At 51.4% G+C, this 23,627-nt stretch overlaps 2 protein-coding genes across 14 annotated transcripts in view; both read left to right on the forward strand.

The window, feature by feature from the left end:
• ZNF862 (zinc finger protein 862) overlaps positions 1-16,312 on the forward strand; it is a 33,910-nt gene extending 17,598 nt beyond the window's left edge. For 10 of the 13 annotated variants that reach the window (XM_082473287.1, XM_082473286.1, XM_082473296.1 and 7 more), the window contains 3 exons: positions 8,372-8,476; positions 9,315-11,429; positions 11,866-13,193. In XM_082473287.1, coding sequence (XP_082329413.1) covers positions 8,372-8,476; positions 9,315-11,429; positions 11,866-12,107 — 2,462 coding nt within the window. In that variant the 3' untranslated portion in view covers positions 12,108-13,193. Of the gene's footprint in view, positions 1-8,371; positions 8,477-9,314; positions 11,430-11,865 lie in introns of all 13 variants that reach the window. The other 3 variants (XR_014266940.1, XM_082473292.1, XM_082473288.1) reach the window with 3 other exon arrangements.
• Positions 16,313-16,467: 155 nt separating this feature from the next.
• ATP6V0E2 (ATPase H+ transporting V0 subunit e2) lies at positions 16,468-21,671 on the forward strand. Its single transcript, XM_082473376.1, has 4 exons — positions 16,468-16,692; positions 18,260-18,307; positions 19,367-19,484; positions 19,914-21,671. Exons 1-3 carry the CDS (start codon positions 16,496-16,498, stop codon positions 19,458-19,460), a joined length of 339 nt encoding a protein of 112 aa, XP_082329502.1. The 5' UTR covers positions 16,468-16,495; the 3' UTR covers positions 19,461-19,484; positions 19,914-21,671.
• Positions 21,672-23,627: the final 1,956 nt, after the last annotated feature.

Genomic DNA, 23,627 nt, shown 5'->3' on the forward strand with positions numbered 1-23,627 from the left:
TTCTCATAAGACATATAACAAAAAATGACGGTTCCCTGTCCCACCATTCTCTGTTGCCAAGTCCTCCTCCCCAAAATTTTTTAGCTGTTTCTTCCAGTAACTTGTTTCATTATTTCTGAGTAACACATGTAGACATTATTTTTAAAAGCATGAACTTCAGTAGGATGCACTCATAAAACAGCTTCATTCTTTTCCATCACTACTTGTTTGGATCAGCTCTTTGGGGATTTTCTTTCTCACCCTTTGGGTTGCCAAAAGAAAATTCAGAGCTTTACTTGATATGAATATTTTATTGAGCAAAAAACAAACTGTTCATGAACTGGGAGACTTCAAACCCAAAGTGGTTAAAAACTTGGCTCTCAGCAGTTAAAGCTCAATTTATAAAGCATGAATGAAGAAGTACATTGTTTTTTAATTGTGATTATATTCTCTTTAGGGTTGTAGCACTGTGTACCTTTTCTTGTGTGTAGCTGATTGGCTTGGAAGCTGTAAGGTCACACTGACATGAAGGAAACTTAAATTTTGTTTAAGACCAGAGTCAGCATTTTGAGGAAATCAGGACAGCTTAAGATTTGGTTATGTGATTATGAGTGTTTGGTCCAGGGGTCTGTTCAAATTGTGGCCTCCATTTTGGTTTCTCTTTATAGGGTGAAACCTGGGGCAGGGCACATGACTTGTCACACTCAGGTAAACAGAAAGTCCTCCAGTAACTTTTTAGTCACATTAATGATCTAATTTCAATTAATAAAATGTCCAGTACAGTACCCTTCAAAAATGTCCTGATTAGGAGGAGGACTCTGGGAAGATGGTGGAACACCAGGGATCTGTCTTCTCCCATAGACAACAATTGCACTGGTAGAATCTGTCTGATGTAACTATTTTGGAACTCTGAAATCTGTCAAAGGCTTGCAACTTACAGGAGAAGAGTTGGAAAGTAAATTGTGGTTAAGTTTGGTCAATTTCAGCTCTTAGCACATTAGCAGCTGCCCATCTCCCACCCCTACCACGGTGCAGGCAGCTGTGCCATGTTCCTGGAGCGGCTTGCACACAGATTGCAGGAATTAGGGTGGGCAAAAAGGATGCTGTCCTCTAAGTATCAGGGATCGGTGCCCTGATCACCGATCGCTGCTTCTCATCACAGAGGTGCAGACAAAGAAGTAAGCAGCCAGTGTTGATGCACCTCCCCCATTTTTGCAAGTTTCTCCCCCTCCTCTTAATTTTTCTCTTTTCCCTCTTTTGAAAACCAGACATTAAAGACTAGGACATTCGAAAACATATAGGAGGAAAATTAGAAAGTGATTTTGCATACCCAGGGAAAGACTCCAAAAGACCTGAGAAGACTTTAAGTTTACACCTCAGGCTGAGCCTTGGCACAGAGATAGCCTATAATGATTAAAAATTTTAAAATAATAATAATAATCGAAAACAATAAAAACAGCAAACCTTGGGGATCGGGGAGAATCTGATTTCCAGAGTTACCACATTATTAGATTCAAATATCCAGTGTTCAACAAAAAATCACAAGGCACACAAAGAAATAGGAGAGTATGACCCATTCAAAGGAAGAAACTAAATCAATAAAAACTGTCCCTGAAGAAGACCTGATGGCAGGTATACCATAAAACAACTGTCTTAAAAATGCTCAAAGAAGGGCTTCCCTGGTGGCGCAGTGGTTGAGAGTCCGCCTGCCAATGCAGGGGACGCTGGTTTGAGCCCTGGTCTGGGAGGATCCCACATGCCGCGGAGCGACTGGGTCCTTGAGCCACAATTGCTGAGCCTGCGCGTCTGGAGCCTGTGCTCCGCAACAAGAGAGGCCGCGATGGTGAGAGGCCCGCGCACTGCGATGAAGAGTGGCCCCCGCTTGCCGCAACTGGAGAAAGCCCTCGCACAGAAACGAAGACCCAACACACCCAAAAAAGAAATAAAGAAGTAAATTAAAAAAAAAAATGCTCAAAGAAATTTAGGAAGATGTGGAGAAAGTCAAGACAGCAATGTATGAATAAAATGGAAATATAAATAAAGAGAGAAAACCTAAGAAGGATCTAGAAAGAAGACTGAGAGTTGAAAACTACAATAACTGAAATGAAAAATTAACTAGAGGAATACAAAAACATTTGAGCAGGCAGAATAAAGAATCAGCAGGCTTGAAGATAGGACAATGGAAGTTATGGAGCCTGTGAAACAGAAACAAAAAAGGTCAAAGAAAAGTGAACAGAGCCCAAGGGACATGCGGGAAACCATCAAGTGGACCAGCATACACATTGTGGGAGTCCCAGAGGGAAAAGAGAGAAAGGGAAAGACGTAATGGCTAAAATCTCTACAAATTTAATCAAAGACATGAATATAAACATCCAAGAAGCTCAACAAACTCCAGGTAAGAAGAATTCAGCCACCCACACTGAGACACACTATAATCAGAATTTCAAAAACAAAGACAGAATCTTGGAAGCAGCAAGAGAGAAGTGAATCAACTAGAGAAAGCCCGCATGCAGCAATGAAGACCCAACACAGCCAAAAATAATAAATAAATAAAAATAAATAAATTTACTAAAAAAAAAACCAAGATCTCAAATCAACAACTTAACTTTACAACTTAAGGAACTAGAAAAAGAATAATAAACTAAACCCAAAGCTAGCAGAAGGAAGGAAATGATAAAGATGAGAGCAGAGATAAATAGAGAATAGAAAAACTAGAGAAAAATCAATGGAACCAAAAGTTGGTTCTTTGAAAAGATCAACAAAATTGACAAACCTTTAGCTAGATGGACTAAGAGGCACAGGCAAGAAAGGAAAAAATAGCCAAGTTGGGCTTCATGAAAACTGTAAAATTTTGTGCATCAAAAGACATACGTATAAATATAATAAAAAGGCAACATACAGAATGGGAGAAAGTATTTGCAAATCATATATCAGATAAGGGATTACTATCCAGAATATATAAAGAACTCCTAAAACTCAGCAACAACAAAAAACCTGATTAAAGGGCTTCCCTGGTGGTGCAGTGGTTGAGAATCTGCCTGCCAATGCAGGGGACATGGGTTCGAGCCCTGGTATGGGAAGATCCCACATGCCGCAGAGCAACTAGGCCCGTGAGCCACAACTACTGAGCCTGCGCATCTGGAGCCTGTGCTCTGCAACAAGAGAGGCCGTGACAGTGAAAGGCCCGCGCACCACGATGAAGAGTGGACCCCGCTTGCCACAACTAGAGAAAGCCCTTGCACAGAAACGAAGACCCAACACAGCCAAAAATAAATAAATAAATAAATTTATTAAAAAAGAAAAACAAACCTGATTAAAAAATGTACAAAGGACTTGAATAGGCATTTCTTCAAAGAGGATGTACAAATGGCCAATAAGCATATGAAAAGATACTCAATATCACAATCATTAGGGAAACGTAAATCAATACTGCAATAAGATACCACCTCACACCCATAAGGATGCCTACTATCAAAAAAATAGAAAACAACAACTATTGCTGAGGATAGAACCTTTATGCCCTGTTGGTGGGAATATAAAATGGTAAGTCACTGTGGAAAACAGTATGGTGGATTAAATTATAGTGTTATATCAATGTTAAATTTTCTGATTTTGATCATTATACTTTGACTATATAAGACATATTACTTTTCAGTTGCCACATAACGAATTATCACAAATTTAGTGGCTGAAAAACACCCATTTATTATCTCACAGTTCTGGAGTTCAGAAGTCCAGGTGGGCTTAGCTGGGTTCTTTGCTTAGGGTCTAACATGGCTGAAATTAAGTGTGCCAGACTGGCCTCTTATCAGGAGGCCTTGGGAAGAATCACGGGGTTGTTGAGTTGTTGGCAGAATCAAGTTCCTTGTGGTTTTAGGACTGAAGTCCCCGTTTTCTTTCTGGCTGCCGACCATTCTCAGCTCCTAGGGCCTGCTCCCAGGTCCTTTCCACATGGCCTTCTCCATCCTTAGGCCAGCAATAATACATTGAATTTTTTTGGTGTTTTGATTCTCTGACTTCCTCTGCTTTTAAGCGGCTAGTGTGATTACATTAAGTCACCCAGACAACATATCTTTTGCTATGTAATGTAATTACGGGTGTGATATCAGTTCACACATTTCAGTCACACTCCAAGGGGCAGGGATTAGGCAAGGGTTGGGGTCATGGAGCTCGTGTTAGCATTTTGCAAACCCGATGAGAGAATGTCTTTTTTCTTGAGTAATACACACAGAAGTATTTAGGGATAAAGGGAGGAATGAAAACAATTTAGCCTCAAATGGTCCAGAAAAATATTATATATATATAACATATATTTTAAAGCTTCCCAGGTAACTCCAGTGTGCAGCCTGCACATATACGTATATATGTATTTATATATTATACATATATAGAGAGTAAAAGGAGGGAGGGAGAGAGGGCACATGGGCATGATAAAGCAAATGGAACAAAATGCAAATGATTGGCGTTCCTTGTTTTATTATTAAAACTTTTCTATAGGTTTTAAATGATATCAAAAATTGACCAAAAAAAAAAAACATTAGGAAACAAAAGTCCAGTCCTTGTGTAGTGGTTAAAAATCTGGACTTCATTTAAAGCTGAAGTTTCTTGCCTCTCCCATCTCAACCTGCTTTAGGTCTAGAATCCAGAATCTTGTGATAGGAAGAAAGAAGTTCTCCTCCTACTCCCCAGCTTGTTCCAGGACTTCTGCTGCATCCTGGCTGGGAATGGTGGTGTGTAGGTGGGGAGGAGAGGTACAAGAATTACATCCATGTAATCTGATACCAGTTACATGTAGCTGGGATAATTGAAGCTGATTCTCCAAGTGTGTTTGTGGGTTCTGCACTCCCCCAAACCCCCGTTACTGGAGATCTCTCACTAACAGTGGGTAATGACTGCTTTGGCAGTCTGCCCCATATGGGCTCCTTAGGGGGGCATCACCAATAGGCAGACAGGGGCAGTCCCTTTAAGTGGCTCTGGGCCTCTTCTCTTTCCCTCCGAGGCCCACATCTGGACCATGGAAAACACTTATATATCCTTTGCTCTGACAAGCCCTGTGAATGTAGGCTCTTCCCAACATGGCCACCACCAAGGAACCGTCGGTCAGTTTATGCCTTTAGTCTTTTCCAGGCCTGGATTCCCGAGCAGCCCCACAGCTCTAGGAAGTACAGGTCAGGATGTCATTCCCATTAGGCTTGAGGTCAAAGGAAAGTAGCCCAGTCCACCCCACCCCTCCCCGTGGTAGTGTGGAGGGCTCACAGTACACGTGACAGCTCTTTCCAAGCATCTCTAATATCCAGCTTCCTGACCTCCTCCCTCCCAGTGCTTTGACTCCCTCTTAGTGGCAAGTGCTTGGGTTACAGCCCAGTGTTTCAGCCACTCTTTCCAAGTTGGCTTTGGTGGTCTAGCTTTGGAATGGGGGAGAGTTGGCTCCTATTTTGGGGGAGCCTTCAGCCGAAACAGGCAGACAGAATCACACTTTAATATCCTGTTGCATATGTTTATTGCTATTCCTGATTTATTGATTTTAGATATTATCTATTGATTCCTACTGTGGAGGACGAAGATATGGCCCTCTTACATCACCCCAGGCCCCCACTTCTCTTCCCTCCATCCTCTCAGAACAGGTATATCATACTTTTTTGGTTAATTCAATGTAAATTATTTGCCTAATTATGATTATGTATTATTTACTTCTAATCAAAGTGACATATTATGATGATGTTTCCTTTGTTGTAGGACATTTTCCCCCCCAGGAATTGAAATTTTTTATTTTTTTACTTTGCTAGTTTTCTGTACTATCACCAATTCTTGTCAAACTCTCCATGGAATTATATAACTCCTTTGAAGAGTCTTTTCCACATGATCAAACATCCTGTGACCTATTGGTTTCACTTTTTTTTCTGGAAACTGTCAGGGGCCTTCCATTCCTCTGCTCTATCTAAACTAGTTATACTTTAGGACTGCTGCACAGCTGTGGGCTTAGACTTTACTTCATCTCTCTCCTATTTCCTGGATCTATTGCTTCTTTTCGGTTTATGTCTTCATTTTGTTGGAGCACATCCTTCAGTAACTTCCTAAGAAAGGGTTCATGGGAGAAAATTTTTTAAAGACTCTGTATATCTGAAAATGCCCTTATTCTGCTCTCACAATTGATAATTTGGTTTGGGTATAGAATTCCAGGTTGGAAATGATTTTCCTCAGCATTTTGAAAGCATTGCTTTTAGGTTTTACAGGTGGTGTTGAGAAGTCTAAATACCTTTTTATTCCTAAATCTTTGAACACAGCCTGTTTTTCCACTCTGAAAAGTTTTAAGACCTATTCCAGCGTTTTGAAGTATTTAGTGCTTAATGATATGGATGTTTTTTCATCTTTTGTTCTGGATATCTGGTGCTTCCCTTCCATGTGGAAACTCACAGTTTCCATTTTGGGGAAACATTCTTGTATTATTTCTTCCTTTGCATTTTCTCTTTTCTTTCTTCCAAAAAGTCCTATTAGTTAGATATTAGACTTCTTAAATTGAGCCTCTGGTTTTGTTTTATTTTTTTCTTTTTCTCCTATTTCCTGCTTCTGTCTTTTTTGTTCTACTTTCCTGGAGATTTCCTCCATTTTATTTTCTAACAATTCTATTTAATTTAAAACATTTTTTTCTATCGTATTTTAAATCTAAGAGCCCTTATTGCTCTTTTCATGGATAACTATCATGACTTTTCTCTGTGGGAATGTTCTAGTTTTCAGGGGAGGGGGTTGAAATTTTGTTTTGCTTGCTGCAGTATCTCTAGTTCCTTCAATCCTTTTTCCTACTTGTTAGCAGTTTGTCTTAAATAAATATCTTTAGGTTCATTCACATTTAAGAGTAAAGCCTTAAAAACTGGCTGGAAGCTCTGTGTGCATGGCTGGGACTCAAGGGGTAGGTTACATTGTAGGGTGACCAGCTGTGAACCTGGATGTTTCATTGAAGAGCCCGGCGAAGTCTGGATCCGTAGGTCTTTCGGGGAGGAGGGTTGGGGAGGGGCAATTCCATTTCTCCAAAGAAAACTTCCTGTCTCCTGCTTGGCTGTACACTAAGCTGGTGTTCTCGGAGCCAAGTAACGCAGCTTCTGGTCTGTAGACTGTCTTCATCTGTTTGCATCGCAGCTCTTCTCCTTCATCTTTCACTCACCCCACCATTCCAGGGCCCGGAACCTTTCTGGTTAAGTTTTTCTGTAGACCAACCTCTCTCTCCTCCTTGGGGGAGGGTGGTGGTATTTTCTGGCTTCCTGGGATAGGTGAGCGGACCTGGCCTTGAACCGGTCTCTCCTTACCCACCACCTTCTGCTGCACCTGGTGCCTCCAGGTCCTAGCTCTTTTGGGGATTCTGGGGTCAAGTTCACTTCTTTCTCCTTATTACCCGCTCTGCCGGCATTTGGTGTCCAGCTCTGTTAATTCTTCTCTTTTATCTCCTTTCCTTCTTCTAAAAATGTATTAACGTTTCTAGTACAATGTTTCTCTTGGGCTTACGCTTCTTTTTATTATTATCCCTTTGCCCTCATTTTAGAGATGTTTGAAGAAGAATAAGTGTTCAATCTACCACAGATTAATAATGTATTATATTTTTATTAGTAGTAAATATGTGGATACATACACACACATGAACATATAAATATATTTGAATGATCCAAAGATGAATAGTGAAAATAATCTCCCTTTTACCTTGTCCTTCAGTCCCTCCACAGAAGTGCCCGTAGTTACCAGTGGCTTGTATATGTCTTTCCAAAGAAAGGTTATACACCCATTCACACAGATACATAAAAAGCATGTAAGTAGAGATTAATGGATTTTACTTTAAATCAAGAAAGCAATTTCTTCGCATAGCCCTGAAGAATATTCATATTTTCAGTAAAGGGCAGTGTTTAACCCAAAGACACGAATCTCCTGTAGTCGGATTTCAGGTTCCGCAGCAGGTGGTAGGCAGCGTGAAGGGGCTTTTCAGGTGCCCCGTGTAGTTAGCCACCTGCGCCAAGGCCAGCTGCGGGAGTTGCTGAGGGGCACATGCATGGGACAGTTGTTGGTGGCCCTCTCCCACTTCTCGTGTGGCTTTATCATCCCTGTCCTCTCTCCTTCTATTTTGTCCTCTGTATTTCTTCCTGTTTTCGCCCTTTCCCCTCTAGATTCGTTCAGCCGACTCATGCTCCCACGGATGAGCCCTGGAGCTAAGGGATGCACCCGAATTTGGTGCCTCTTTGGGTTTTAAGAATAAATTGGCACCCTAGATGGGTATGCTTTCATCGCGCCCCTGGTTGGAAAGATTTTATTAGGAAATGCACCCAGAGGCCTCCCTGGGTCTTTCAGATGGGCCGCTTGACTTGACAGTCCAGAGCTGTGACGTCACTGTGACTCTCCGTCCCTGCAACAGGGCCTGCTGCCGCCAAACCAGACTTGATCTCAAAGCTGGAGCGGAGAGCTGCGCCCTGGATCAAGGGCCCAGACGGGCCCAAGCGGGGGAAAGGCCGTCCTCCAGGTGGGTCTTGACCTGCTGGGTTCTGAAGGGTACGTCCGGGGGCCCAGGCGGCTATGGCGAGTCACACAGTGTTAGTTCCACCATCCTCGCGCGGAAACTGTCGTGCACCAGGCCCTGTATTGGTAGAAAAACGTGAATAAGAAACTGTGCCTTCACGGTGTAGAAGAATCTGAGAAACTGGGACAGTTTGGGAAAAATAAGGAGCTTTGATGAGCAGAAGTGAAACGGGGAGACTGTGGTAGAGCTGATGGGGGAGGTGCGTGGCGGGCACTGGTCACGAGGAGCCACGCGACCCACGGCTGTGAGCCTCTGCTGCCTCCTCCCCTGGTGTTCGGTGACAACACTGTTGGTCTGTGAGAGTTAGCAGTTTCGTGTATCTCTGTCAGTAACTTACTGGCTAACAGCTACTGTGTATACTCCTATGCCTCCCTTGTTTCCAAGGCTCATAAGAAGACTTTTGGATGTTTAACCTCATTTCTTTGTGGTGCCTCGAAAGAGGATTAAAACCATCCAATAGCATCTGTGGCCAAGGTGCTAATTAAGCTTATTAGCATCTGATGTCACATGATCTCAGGGTAGATAATGTAGATAGGGAGGGGGAGGCTGGCTAAAGAGCCCAAAAGGATTAGCAGACAACTCTTGGGGAGACAGACTGGCTTTCAGAGAAAATAATGGGAAAGGGTTTAAATAGAAGCCGCTACTGATTTCTAGAAAGGTGGATCACATTCATCTTCTCTGCTTTGCATAAGGGGTACTTATTGAATTGGGGTGTCTTAGCTGATAGGAGGCTGCAGAGTTCTGGGCGGCAAAACCGAGCACAGTTTGATTTGCTCCAAAGGGAAGAAGACGACGGTGGCCATTAGAGAGGCACACACACAGGCCTCGGCTCTAGAATCTGCACTGCTTCCAGCTTCTTCCATGGAGACGTGCACCTCCTACTGCAATCCCAGCCTTTGTGAAGTAGAAGCAGATGGACGGAGGAAAATCAAGAGGACTTACAGACCCCGCTCAATTCAGAGGTCGTGGTTTGGGCAGTTCCCATGGTTAGTAATTGACCCAAAAGAGACCAAGCTCTTCTGCTCAGCTTGCAGAGAAAGACCTAGTCTGCACGACAGATCATCCCGGTTAGTCCGAGGTTACACGGGTCCTTTTAAAGTGGAGACTTTAAAGTACCATGAAGTCAGCAAAGCACACAAGCTCTGTGTCAACACCCTGGAAGTCAGGGAAGACACCCCGCAGGCCGCCCTCGTCCCCGAGATCTCCAGTGACCTGATGGCCAACATGGAGCACTTTTTCAATGCCGCCTATTCCATCGCATACCACTCGAGGCCCCTGAACGACTTTGAGAAGATCCTGCAACTCCTCCAAAGCACTGGGACCATGATTTTGGGCAAGTACCGAAATCGCACCGCCTGCACTCAGTTCATCAAATACATCTCCGAGACTCTGAAGAAGGAGATCCTTGAGGATGTCCGGAACTCCCCGTGTGTGAGCGTGTTGCTGGACAGCGCCACAGACACCTCCGACCAGTCCTGTGTGGGCATTTACATCCGCTACTTTAAGGGGACGGAGGTGAAGGAGTCTTACATCACTCTGGCCCCACTCTACAGCGAGACGGTGGATGGATACTTTGAGACCATCATCTCTGCCCTGGATGAACTGGACATCCCCTTCCGGAAGCCTGGCTGGGTGGTGGGCCTGGGAACCGATGGCTCAACCATGCTGAGCTGCAGAGGAGGTGTGGTGGAGAAGCTCCAGGAGACCATCCCCCAGCTGCTGCCGGTGCATTGCGTGGCCCACCGGCTACACCTGGCCGTGGTTGACGCCTGTGGAGGCATCGACCTGCTCAAGAAGTGTGACCGGCACATCCGAACTGTCTTCAAGTTCTATCAGTCCTCGAACAAAAGGCTGAATGAGCTGCAGGAAGGCGCGGCCCCACTGGAGCAGGAAATCATCCGCCTGAAGGACCTGAACGCTGTCAGGTGGGTGGCCAGCAAGAGGCGCACGCTGAATGCACTCATCGTGAGCTGGCCCGCCCTGGCCAAGCACCTCCAGAGCGTGGCGGAAGCAGGTGGCCAGATCGGGCACAGGGCCAAAGGCATGCTGAAGCTGATGAAGGGCTTCCATTTCGTCAAGTTCTGCCACTTCCTCTTGGACTTCCTGAGCATCTACAGGCCTTTGTCCGAAGTGTGCCAGAAGGAGATCGTGCTGATTACGGAGGTGAACTCCACGCTGGGACAGGCCTATGTAGCACTGGAGACCCTCCGTCACCAGGCAGGACCCAAAGAGGAAGAGTTCAATGCCGGCTTCAGGGATGGGCGGCTCCACGGCATCTTCTTGGACAGAGTGGAGGTGGCGGAACAGCGGTTCCAGGCAGACAGGGAGAGGATGATCCTGACTGGGATTGAGTACCTCCAGCAGAGGTTTGACGCGGCCCGTCCCCTGCAGCTCAAGAACATGGAGGTGTTTGACGCCACGGCCTGGCCAAGTGGGATGGAACTGGCCGGTTTTGGGAATGATGATATTCTTGCCCTGGCCAGATATTTTGAACTCTCACTGCCCCCAGGATACAGCGAGGAGGCACTGCTGGAGGAGTGGCTGGGCCTGAAAGCCATCGCCAAGAACTTGCCGTTCTCCATGCTGTGCAGGAACACCCTGGCCCAGGACTGCCGCTTCCCCTTGCTCAGCAGGCTCGTGGCAGTGGTGGTCTGTGTGCCCGTCTCCACCTCCTGCTGTGAGCGCGGATTCAGTGCCATGAACCGGATCAGGACCGATGAGAGGACCAAGCTCTCCAACGAGGTGATCAACATGCTCATGATGACAGCGGTGAATGGTGTGGCGGTCACAGAGTACAACCCCCAGCCCGCCATCCAGCACTGGTACCTGACCTCCTCAGGTCGGCGTTTCAGCCACGTCTACACCTGTGCCCAAGTGCCAGCCCGCTCCCACACAAGTAAGTATGCGTGGCAGAGTTCCTGGACCTGGGGAAGCAAAGGAAGAGAATCTTAGCTTCCCAACCCCATGCTGAGCTCACAGCCTGGTAGAGTCTGCTCAAGTCAGCTGTCACAGTAGGCTTGCTCTAAGGTGTCACGTGCCCAACCGTTTGCTAGACCAGTGGGTGCTCAAGACGGGACACCTACCCTCCAGGAGATTAGGATCCAGCTAGAAGGCAGGACGCCCACACTGCAGGGCACAGGGCATAGAGCTAAGAGCAGGAATTTCCAGAGCAAGGCTGCCCAGGTTCAAATTCTCATCCTGCCGCTGACTAGCACGTGACCTCGGGCAACTTAATCTCTTTGTGCTATGGTTTTTCATCTGTAAAGCGAATTAATAGACGTGAAGGGCTTAGAACAGCATCTGGCGAGTCGTGCCCATGGCACTCTTTAAAGGTTCAAACTGCTACCAGAAATCACTCGGGGACTGGACCAGCGAGGGCAGAGACACCACATTCCCGTGGGGCTGTGCGGACCCTCTTTGCAGAGGGAAGAGGTTGGTGCAGGTCACAGGGGCTGTGAGGACGGTGCTGTGTGGAGGAGAAGGTTGGGGGTTTCGGGCAGGGGAGGGGTCCGTGAGGAGAGCCTCCCAACTAGCCTGGAAGGCCAGGTGGGGACTGGGCTTGAGGGGGAAGTGACGTTATCCTGGAGGCCAAGTTACCGGACATCTTAAGTAAGAAATTTCCCTCTTTTCAAGTAGTCACTGAACACCAAAGAAAACTGCTCCAGGCTGCTCCTGTGTCACTGGACAGTGACAGAGCCATGGTTTTCCTCTCTTGGCGTCTTCCTGTAGCGGGTCTCCGTCCTCTTGCTTCTGCTTTCATCCTACCTCAGGGTCTGTGATCGTCAGCAGTGGACCGGCCTCGGGGCTGACAGACGCTCTGTAGGAAGCCTGGTGGCCCTGGCCCTGCAGCTGGGGGGTGGGTGCAGGGAGGGGGCAGAAGTGGAGAGAAGGAAAGAGGGTGATTCCAACACGGGAGTCCTTCACCCATGCATTTGGTGAGTGAGTTGCTCTCAGTGCCCGACCTTGTGAGGGTGAAGGAGAAGAAGACGCCATCAGCTGTGCGCTTCTGCAAGTTGTAATCATAGGGCGATGGGACTAGTACATCTGAAGCAAACAGAGAACACGGCCAGATTGTATATGGTAAAGCCTTCTGTCCCAGGCAGTTTCTCAACCTCAGCACTGCTGACATTTGGGGCCAGGTAGTTCTTCGCTGTGGGTGCCTGTCCTGCGCCTGGCCACCCCTGACCTTTCCCACTACACACACACTGGGTACCAGTAGCACCCTCCCCGTTGTAGCAATCAAAAAGGTCTACGGACTCCGCCAAATGTCCCCTGGGAGCAAAATTGCCCCCCCACCCCCACCCCCACCCCCGCCCATGAGCTCCGCTGCCCCAGGGGGAAAGTCAGCAGAGCGGGACTCCATCAGGCCCACAGAGAGCAGTCCTGGTCTGTCTCCAGTCTGTTCTGCCAGGGCTTCTTCACCGAACATACCTTGGGGCGCAGTTGGTTGTGGGGAGGGGATTATCATCTGATCTGTTTTCTCTGTCTGACTGTACCCTCCCTTTCCTCCCGCACGAGGGGCGGGGCTCAGGAAGGAGAAGATGGGAGCGCTCCGCATGGAGGAGGCCGTGACCCAGAAGCCGCCCATCCCGTCCTACAGGGAACCCGTGGAGGTCCTGACAGACTGCGTCCTAGAGCCTCGCCATGGACTCCTGTGTCCCCACCCCAGCCAAGGGGCCCTGGGCTGTCCTGATGAAGCGCTCCTGTAAGAGCAGGACCCTGAGGGGTTGCCTTGGAGACCCCCTGCTGCCCTGGCCCTCGTGATCATGGTGACAGGCCCTGGGATTCTAGGCTGCCCTAGAGTCTTCGCTTGGTGGGGACTCTCTGAGCACTGGGAAGTGGCAGTGACAAGGTAATGAAGCCCACATCCCAGGGAGGCAGGGGGATCCGGAGGCGCACAGCCTGCTTACCAAGGCCCTCCTCTAAGCCGAGCGGCGACCTCACAGCACTTCAATATGCAGAAGGGTTCTTAGCTCAAGCTCATTTTAAGGTGCTTCAGGAAGTAATTCCACCATGAGAGATTTCACCCCATGTTTTGGTGGCAGGAGGACTTTCCTGAAGTGGGAGAGACGGTTGGGGGTAGCGGGCTTAACGGAGCACTCCAGCCCCTGGCTAGCTGGGAAGCATCCCAGCGGGCCTCCCACGGCATGAGTGGCGCGGGGTAGACACGTGGTGAGGGGCATGGGATGAGCAGGTCTAGGGCCAGCTGGCCTGGCTCTGGGATCTATCTCCCTGGCTCCATGGCAGAAGCCGGGAAGCCTCAACTTCAAATGGGAGACTCGCATCAGAGACTTCCTCCATCTCCTCCCAGGGCCTGCCTTTAGGATGAGGCAAGCAGAACCCCTTTGCACAGAGCAATCAAGAAAGGTTATCCTCCTGCAGCTCCCAGACAGGGGAGAAGTGTTTCCCTGGAGGGAGCCTGGCGCTTTCCACCAGTCGCAGCCCTTGCGTTGTGCTGAGCCCGGGTTTTCTACGGAGCAGAGCGGACAGGACAAGTTTGCACTTGGGGGGCTTGGGATCCTGTCCCAACTCTGCTGCAGGCAGTGGTTCAACCATGATTAATCCCTTCCTCTTTTCTGTGCCTTGGTGTCCCTCTCCATGAAGTGGCAGTAGAGAGTCCAAGTGCCTGGTGGTGCCCCAGCTGCCACAGGACTGATGGGTGACAGTGCCTCCGGCTCTGAGAGACGGCCCTCCGGCTGCAGAGTGGCCTTGGCTGCCTTCAGCCTTTGTCCTTGTCCCTTGCCACCAACGTCCTTATTATGGGAAGAGGTGCTCTCTCAACATGCCCTCAGCATAATGGTCTAGTCCTCTCTTCCCGAAGTTGCTCTGGGGACCAGCTTGGGAATCACTGGGGGTGTCTTGTTTAAATCTGTTTCACCCCAGACCCACCTGATTCAGATCCCCGGGACTGTTTCCAGCAAGGCCCCCCAGGAACTTCGTGGGCTCGCTCAAGCATGAGGACCAGCACCCTGGCGGCACAGAAGGGTGTCCCGCACTGTTTGGTTCCCGTTGCCCTCTCCCCATCGCCCCATCTCCTCTTCCACCCTGCAGTAAAGCACTCTTCCTTCCAGGGCAGCTGCTTTGGGCAGGCTCCTAGGCTGCTCATCTGGCTGAGGACGATGTAGTGTCTGGGTCACGCCTTCCTAACCACAGGTGGGAAACGAGGGGAGGTCAGAGGGAAGGGCTTCTTTGCCGCCGCCTTTCTCTTGTTTTAGACGGGCAGGAGGTAGTGCTCCGTCCTGGCCGTGCTGCCTGGCTCTAGGTGGGGTCCCTGCTCTGCGATGCAGGTCCAAGTGGCCTGGCCCTCAAGCAGCCATCTGTCCACTTCCCACTCCTAGAAGGTGCTGAGAGCCCCTGAGATGCTGGTACCAAGTGTCTCACTGTCTGGCAGAACCCCTGGTTCCCAGTGTCTCTGACTCTCCCTTCCCAGCACCCCACCCTTAGCACTTAGCCTTAGCGCCATCGCTTTCCAGTTTTCTTCAGCTTCGAGCCGGGAATTCCGTTTCCGCTTTCTGCCTTTTCAGCTGTGGCACTGTCTCCCTGACAGCCCCGTGTTCTGGGGGCTGACGTGTGCCACGGGCCCTCGGAGCTTGAACCCTGGCGGTGTTACTGTCCACGTGGCCAAGATGGAGCCCAGGCCTCCCTCCCCCGTTCGCGTCGGTCACTATGGGGAGTTCAGGAATCTGCACTAGGCCAGGCGCTGCGGGTATGAGCTGGTGGGATGGAAGAGAGGAGGGCCCTTTAAAGTGGGGGTTATAGCCCCCAGCCTATCCATAGCGATTCAAATTGAGGTGATTTCCTCGGAGGCATCCTCCCCGTGGCACCTTCCATCCTTTAAGAATCCTCAGAGCAAGAGGCTAGTCCTGCGAGCAGCGCCGTGCGTGAGTGCCACACGCACGATTCCCTGTGCAAGTCTAGGCGTGGAGGTGGAGGCCAGCTAGGGACGCCCCTGCCTCTCCACATCTGTGTTCTGAGGAAGCCTCCGATGCCAGCTCGTGAGAAACTTGGGCCCCTTGGCGCGGGGGGGGGGGCGACTGAAAATGCTATTTGTCACAGGGATTTGCACTACCCACTTTCTCGAGGGGCACAGGCATGCCCTGGGTCCCCTCTGTTCGCTAATGGCAGAGAGGACACTGACCATTTTGTGCAGGACCCCAGGCTGAAGCGTGGTGAGACCCCTTGCCCAAGCTGACATCTCGTTTTGTTTCAAGAGACTTGCAGCATTTCAGAGCCCAGGGCCTGGAGACCCCATTGTTGGAGAGCCTTCCTATTTTTGCCTCACAAAAAAACAAGCTGAAGGGCATTGGGGATGGAAGGAGCAAGCTCTCTGCCTTTGGCCAGAGTCTTAGCCATGCCTCCACCCTCGTTCCCTACCTGTGATCTCCATAGACTGATGCCCACAGGGCTGACATTCTGAGCGACCAGCATTTTAACTGACAGTTTGAGTTCAGTAGCCGTAGAGACCAGGCGGGAAGGAGGGACCCCGACCCCCTGTTCTAGCCAGATACGTTGGAGTGTAATCTATTCCAGACCCTTTGCTTCCCTCGAAGCCCAGGTTCAGTTCCTAGGGTGCTAACTATTTAGCAGGACAGTGTGAAGATGGGCCGTGTCCCTCATCCAAGTGTCTGTCAGCCAAGGTCACCCCAGGTGATTGGCCCAGGGATGTTCTCTCCTCGTCTGGTTTCAAAGATGTGCAAAACCATGTGCAAAACACGGTTTAAAAAAACCATGTCTGATTCTCAACCTTTTGCTATTTGAATAAAGCAGAGTTTATTTCGACACATGCCTCTGTCCTGTTAATCCCGTATCCAAAACTAGCAAACTGGAGGAGATGCTCAAAGCTAATTATCTCTGGCTCAGAGGGAAGCCCGCCCACGCCCCCGCCCCGAGCGACGCGCTGGAGCGCCTGCGCGGGTCGGGCTCGCTGAAAGGGCTCTCTTGGGCGGCCGGGTCCTGGTGCGCATGCTCGGCGCCCACTGCCCGGGCGGGACCTGCGCACACCGGAGCATCTGCAATTCTGACTGGCATCCCGGCCTGGGCATCCCGCTCCGGGCCATGACGGCGCACTCCTTCGCCCTCCCGGTCATCATCTTCACCACGTTCTGGGGCCTCATCGGCATCGCCGGGCCCTGGTTCGTGCCGAAAGGACCCAACCGCGGGTAAGGATCGCGCGCGGCCCAGCCTCCCTGTGGACCTCCGCGGCCGCGCCCACCCCCTCCCCCGGCGGCGGCGGCGGGGGTCCGCTGTGCAGCGAGCACTGTCCAGGCGCGCGCACGGCGCCCCACTCCTCCTCCCAGGCCTGTGCTGGGCCGCGTTCAGCCGGGAACAGGCAGGAGGTCGGGGCCGAAGGGCAGAGACGGTCGTGCTTTAGAAAGGTGGAGACAGTTACGGGTCACCCCCTCCAGCCTGTAAAGGTAAAGGCTATGGCTAGACACTGATGCAGTTTGTCCACGCCAGCCCAGCTGTGACCTTGAGCGTCTGTCACGCCTTCAAGCCTCATTTCTTCTTAGGTAATTGGGGGTGATGCTGATACCTGCCTTTCAAGGCTGCCGTGAGGATTACACGAAATAATGTATAGAAGACTCTTAGTGCATGGCACATATTGTATTGAATAATGTTTAGCCAGTATCATTATTTTTTGAAGGTCCCCTAGCAGGTGTCTCTACCTCTTGCACCATTTACCAGTTTCTGCTTCATATCATCTTCAGCTGTAAAGCGCTCTCACCCCTTGATTACAAGTTCCTCGAGGTGGAAGACTGTCTTGTTCACCACTGTAGACCCCAGTGCCCAGTACAGGACTGGCCCACGGTGCTTGGTAATGTTGAAAGAATGGATCAAATGCTAATTGCTCTGGCACCAACTTCAAGTACTTTAGATCCGAGGTCCTAGGGCCTGGTTTGGGTTAGATTTAGCTTTGGCTGGAGGCTGCATTTGGGTATTGTCTCTGTTCTTAAAGATCTGCAGGGCTAGGGACTTACCTGGTGGTCCAGTGGTTAATACTCCAGGCTTCCATTGCAGGGGGCACGGGTTCGATCCCTGGCTGGGGAGCTAAGATCCTGCATGCTGCGTGGAGTGGCAAAAAAAAAAAAAAAAAAAAAAAAAAAAAAGGACCTGCAGGGCTGAGGTCCCATGGCCTCACTTTGTAAACCATTTTAGTGCCTCGCCTCCCCTTCAAACCTTGGTGAGTTCTTCCTTCTGAAGTTTTCCTGCTGCATTTAAAGCCTCTGTCTCCAGTGTTTGAGTGGATTCAAGGTAGCCAGTTGCTATTCTCATTATAACTGCTCATTGTGCCTCAGAGATGGCTCACGGTCTCCTTGCTTCTTGTCCTGTCTTCTGGTCTTCTGTCTTCCTTCCCTTTACCCAATGAACTTTGGATTCCAGAGGCCACTCCATGGTGGGTGGCTGCAAATGCAGCTCTGTGCAGTGTCGTTTCCCAACATGTTTGCATTAAGATGGAGAAATAGTGGGTGATGGAGAAGGCAGATAGGTGAAGGGAAAGATTCATAATGTAACTTGGACATGGTCAAGGTTGGCCTCCCCGAGAGGTGACACTTGGCGTTTTTATTTTCCATCTAGCGATTCTTACCCTGAGTAGAACTCAGCCTCCCTGTGTTCAGGGGGCATCAGACGGGAAAGGGGCTGGCACCAGCAGCTCTTTCTCTGGCCTCGGCCAGGCCTCCTGACCGGCTTCCATCCGTCCTGACCTGACGTCCTCTTCCATTGCAGAGTGATCATCACCATGCTGGTGGCCACCGCCGTCTGCTGTTACCTCTTGTAAGTACTGCTCTCCCAGCCCAAAGTCAGCTGGGGCCTTCGTGCTCCCTTCTTTCCTCCTTTCCCAGCCCTGCTCTCCCCTCTGTCCTGGTACGGTCACATTCAGCTCTTGAAAGGCTGAGGCTGTAAAACACAGAAGAGGAGGCAGTTGGAGAGGCAAAGAGAGCGATAGGCTGGAAGTCATGAACTCTGGGTTCTGGTTCTGAATGTAGCACCTGGACAAGCTCTGTCATGTTCATAGGCTACAGTTTTCTCATCTGCAAAATGAGTGAGTTGGGCCAGCTCAGTTTCTTTTGTACCTGATGGGACATCAGAATCACCTGGAGAGATTGTAAAAACACAGCTTTTAGGGCTCCACCCTGGACCCACTAAATCACAGTTCTCATGATCTGCACTTGGGAATCCATATTTTTAATGCATGCCCCTGGGTGATTGTGATGCAGCCAGTTTAGAACCACTGGATGAGCAGTAGTCTTCAAACTTGGGAAAGGTCCCTGGGATACAGAAAACATTCCAAGAGATGCGAGTGCCTGGACAGCGTGAGGGAATCAATTTCCAGGTCCTTCATGTCTAGATGTTCTCTTTCTAAAACTGCCATTCATGGTAGCCCCTCCCCTTTCACAAAAAAGGCGCTCTGCCATCCCTCCCCAATTCTCCTATGTTAGGTTGCTCCATGTTAAATCACCCTGGCTGCCAAACTGAGGAATAAATCCAAGCTCTGGTTTTGAGGGAGGCCTCTCTCACGCTCAGTTAAGCCGGTATGGCTTCCCTTTGTGCCCCTGGAGGCCGTCTTACCTCTTCCCTAATCCCAGGGTCCAGCCCCAGCGCAGGGATCTTATAAATCTACAAAACATCAGATCAAACCAAACCTAAACCCAAACCCACACGGCCCAGACTGAGCCCCCGTGCCGGCCGCAGTGTGGATGGCTCCATGAGACCCTTCCCTCCAGAACCCAGACCCTGCTGCTGGGTTGGTCATGTGACCAAAGGCGTGGTGTCAGATGCGCACAGCAGAGTTCCTTGTGTCTGGGCTCACCCTCACTGTGCTGTCCCTGGCAGCTGGCTCATCGCCATCCTGGCTCAGCTGAACCCCCTGTTCGGGCCCCAGCTGAAGAATGAGACGATCTGGTATGTGCACTTCCTGTGGGAGTGACCGCTGCCGCCTCCTCGGCCCCAGGTACTGCTGGGCGCTGGGCAGGGGTGGGGAAGGGCCCGGGGCGGGGGCAGGACAAGGTCAGGCAGCGTTGTAAGACTTTGCACGTGGATTCAGGCATTCATTTATTAAGAAAAAAAAAAAAGTGCTGAGCACCTGCTCCCTTCCTGCCCAGTGCTGCGCTGGGCGGCAGGGATGGACGGAACACCCAGGGTCCTGGGGGGAGCATGTGGGCCCAGCCTTGTTTGTGCGTTTGCAGGCCCCAGAGGAGGCGGCCAGCTGCAGAATCTGTTCTGAGTGAGGGGAGGGCGGGGGCAGGGAGCGGTGAGTCGCCGAGTGGGCAGGGGGCTGTCTGAGGTGAGCTGGGTGACGGGCACAGGCTCTCCAGGGCGAGGCTGGGGGAGAAGGGTCTCCACAGCGAGGCCGTGACTTGTTCTGTGATGTACTTTTCAGGTGCCCCAGCTCTCTGGATGACCTTGGCTCCACTGTCCCTGATGACCCTTCTCTCACCCCTACAACTGTGTCCCAGTCCCTCCGTGCTCCCTCCCCCAAGGCCTGCTTGCTTCTGGAAAGTACCGCCCTCCCTAGCCAGTCTGGGCCTCGGGAAGCCCCGAGCTCAGAGCCAGGCTGGAGAAGGAGACGTCCAGCCCTCAAGTTCCCACTGCCCGCTCCCAAGTAGGTCCAGGCCAGGCGCTGACAAGGGTGGGGCTGCGCCTTTTACACAATGGGGCAACCAGAGGAGGCCGAGCGTCCTGGGGAGAAGGCCTGGAGAGAAGGCCGTTTAGCCCAGTTCAGCCCAGGATGCTCCGAGCCTCGGGTGGGCCAGGCCAGGGAGGAAGCCCTGGGGGAAGAGGCAGGGCCCTGCCGCTGTGCTGCTGTGTGACCCCAGGAAGCGTCTGTCTGTGTGGGCCTCCTCACCTGTGAGATGGAGGGGCTCGGTCAGGTGTGGCAAAGGCCTTTCTTGGAGTTCTCCTTTAATTTTTGACACGTTTCGATGTGAAATTTCTGGAATTGTTGACGAAATGGAAAAACAGTCCCACAAAACATTACGATCTAAAGCATCATAGTAATTTGGATCAGGAGTGAAACGTGTGTTTAGCATCCTTTATAGTCACAAAGTCACTTAACGTTGGATCGCTCAGGAAGTGGTATCTCCTCAGAATATCCTCTTCCCCCTTCCTCCCCACCTGGATCACCTCCCTCCCTTCCCAGAGGCTCAGCCTGAGCACTGCAGGAGCTGAAGAAACTGAAGGCAGCTCCTGCCGAGGCCAGGCCTAGACTCTGGCTGCAGTGAGGGTGGATTTCAGAGCCCCTCACAGCAGCACGGAGGTCATCTGGAGCGAGGGAGGGCGAAGAGGGACAGGTGTGGACGAGGTGTGGGCTGGGCTCTGCTGAGATGCTGCAGGGCGGGGGAGCCTCTGGCCTGGCGAGGCCTGGAGAGCGCGCGGGCCTCGGAGTGGAGGGAACCTGGGGCCCCAGCCGTGCCTCACTTCTAGGAGAGTTGGGGTGGAGACCTTAGACACTTGCCCGCAGCCCCAGAGCTGATTGGAGTCCCCCCCCTCTGCTGTGCCACGTTGCCTCCCTGGAGAAGAAGCCAGTCTCTTGTATTTATTGACTGTTGAGTTGATTGGCATTCTGTTTAGTAGGCATCGTTTTTGGAGCGGTGGTAGAACGTGGTATGTCTCACCTGGATTTCTTGGTTCTGGGCTTGGCCTGTTGCTCAGATCGGGGCCTCCCTTTAACATCCCACCCACCCCCTTTCCAACTCCCTTCCTGTGCTGACCCCTGTGGCCCCCCTGGAGTGGGGCTGTTGAGTCTCGATTGGCGGCTAGAAGCCTGACCCGCGTCTAGTGACTAATGAGTGGTGAGGAAATTCCTGTTTGGTGGCAAAGTCCTGGCCGAGGCCAAGTTTGCTGGCTGCCGCTCCCCTGCCCTCCTGATTCCCATTTCCTCGGCGGGTGGATTTGGGGCACGGGAAAGGGGGCTGGCAGCTGCTTGGAGCTGCAGCTCTGGGATGTGGACACTGAGACTACATTTTCCTGATTCCTGAGCGAGAATACCGCTGTCCTGGATTTTGCCCAGAACCAGGCCAGGCAGGAGGAGAAAGATGGAGGACTCGTTCAAGTGGAACTTTGCCCACCACCCATCTGTGCCCCAGATTACAGAGTGCGTGGCCCCCGGGGCTCTGCAATAAAGCCGGTCCCCAACGTTCCAGAGCATGGCCTGCGTCCTTCCTCAATACCCCTACATACCTGAGAGCCTGGCTCTGTGCTCGGCCTGGGCGGGGATCAGCTTCCTGCCTGGGGCAGGGGGATGGAGTGAGCAGAGGTAGAGCTCCTGGGAGGAGCTGCAGGAAGCTGAGGGTGGAAGGTGCTTGGAGGAGAGACCCTGAGCCCCGAGGAGTGCATCCAGAGAGAATGCGGAGCCACAGCAGGGTTGAAGCAGGGGAGTGATGTGACCCAACTTGGTTTCCAGGATGATCTCTGCAGGGTGCATAATGGGCCTCAGAAGAGAGTGGTGGTGAGGATGGGGACGAGTGGGCGAACAGAAGGTCTAGTTAGGAGCTGAAGGGGACCAGCGCCTTGGCCGTGGGGGGAGGGAGGAGGCGGGGTGGACCCTGTGGTGAGCAGTGGGCAAGTGCGGTGCCCAGTACCTGGCGGCTGGGACCTCTCAGTGACAGGCCACAGAGGGCACGTGATGACCTGGGGTTTCCTGTGTGTCCTGGTGAGCTGGGTGTTTCCGGGGCATCCCCATGGAGACGCCCAGCTAGTGGTAGGATACGTGGGTTTGGTCTTCAGGAGGAAGATGCAGCCTGAAGACATGGGGTGTATGTCTGTCCCTGAGTTCTCATTGAACCACTCCTGGCGGCCTCTGTTCCCCGGGTCCCGGGGCGCGCCCCCTGCTCTCTGGGCAGCTTCTGCAGCTCAGGGCTGGCAGACCCCCTCCCAGCACACTCTCTTCCCACCCTCCCTTTCTGCCTGTGCAGCCGTTCAGGGAGGGGGAGCTTGGGACGCCCTCCCGGGATCTGTGCCCACTGCTTTGCGTGGGTGGTGCTTCTCTCAAAGCTCTCACCCCACTCCGAGGGGGACTGCAGGGTGAGCAGGTTTTGTCAGAAATGAGCACAGCCAGACATTAGTTACAGAGGGGAAATCAGGTTTCATTCCGAAACGACTGACGGTAGGGACATGTGAGCTCCGTGGGGTCCGTGCCCCTGCAGGGTGACTGGGCACTTTAACAGGAGAACGAGAGCGGGGTGGGGGGGGGGTGAGCGGGGCCAAGTAGAGCCAGGAGAGTGAAAAGTCACAAAGGATGGGTTGGCGTAAGTGTGAGTAGGCCACAGAGACTGGGGGACAGAGGCCCGAGCCTTCCTGATTTCATCTCAGAGGAAGGGTCCTTGGGAGCCACTCCTGGGTTGCAGGAGATACACCTACATCCCAGAGGGACAGAGGAAAGATTCACAGTCGTGAATGTTCTCAGAAAGGGTGGAGGGGCTAGGCGTCAGAGGCCTATGGTCAAGTATTGGCTAGAACAAACAGTAAATTCTTCTGACAGCCCAGAGCTTGGTCAGACAGGAACTCGATGGGGCCAGGTCGTCCCAGGGTTACGGCCTTAGGCGGCCAGAAGGCAGGCCGGGCTGATCAAGTCTCTTAGTGCCTGGTGTGGACGGACTCATTGTTTGTTTCAGGCAAGAAGTATCTCCCACCCCCTTCCCCTGCCAAGTGGGAGGCACATCAGTAAATGTCAGCCTCTGACGTAGATGCTCAGAGCAATTACAAGTGGCAAAAGATCCCTGAAGATGGGCAGTGGCTGGGGGTGGGATACCCCTGCACCACCCCCACTGGCAGAGCGGGAAGCATCCTGGGAGACCATCCTGGGACTGACCGGACAAGCCTGTGGAGAAGACGAGGCAGGTGAGGTTAGCTCAGCTGCACGTACAGAAGGTGGCCGACAGAGGGCAGTGCCGCCCAAGGGACGGAGACCTCCAGACCAGGTTGTGCCGCCACTGGGAGTGCAACGCACTGCACTGATGTGAGAAGTTGTGGCCTTAGAGTGTGGCCGTTATTGGGAACAGGGATGATTTTCCAGGTGGTACCAGAGCCTGGATGAAACCTCCTTGAAGGATGTGTAAAGACAACAGCAAGGGGCCAGGTATTACTCGGGGAATCC

The sequence above is a fragment of the Balaenoptera physalus genome, assembly GCF_965194825.1.
Source record: "Balaenoptera physalus genome assembly, chromosome: 8".
NCBI classification, from domain to species: Eukaryota; Metazoa; Chordata; class Mammalia; order Artiodactyla; family Balaenopteridae; genus Balaenoptera; species Balaenoptera physalus.

Coding starts and splice junctions, on each gene's coding strand:
- ATP6V0E2 (XM_082473376.1), top strand. CDS start 16,496: ATGCTCGGCGCCCACTGCCCGGGCGGGACCTGCGCACACCGGAGCATC. Junction 16,693..18,259: donor CCGAAAGGACCCAACCGCGG/GTAAGGATCGCG, acceptor CTTCCATTGCAG/AGTGATCATCACCATGCTGG. Junction 18,308..19,366: donor GCCGTCTGCTGTTACCTCTT/GTAAGTACTGCT, acceptor TGTCCCTGGCAG/CTGGCTCATCGCCATCCTGG.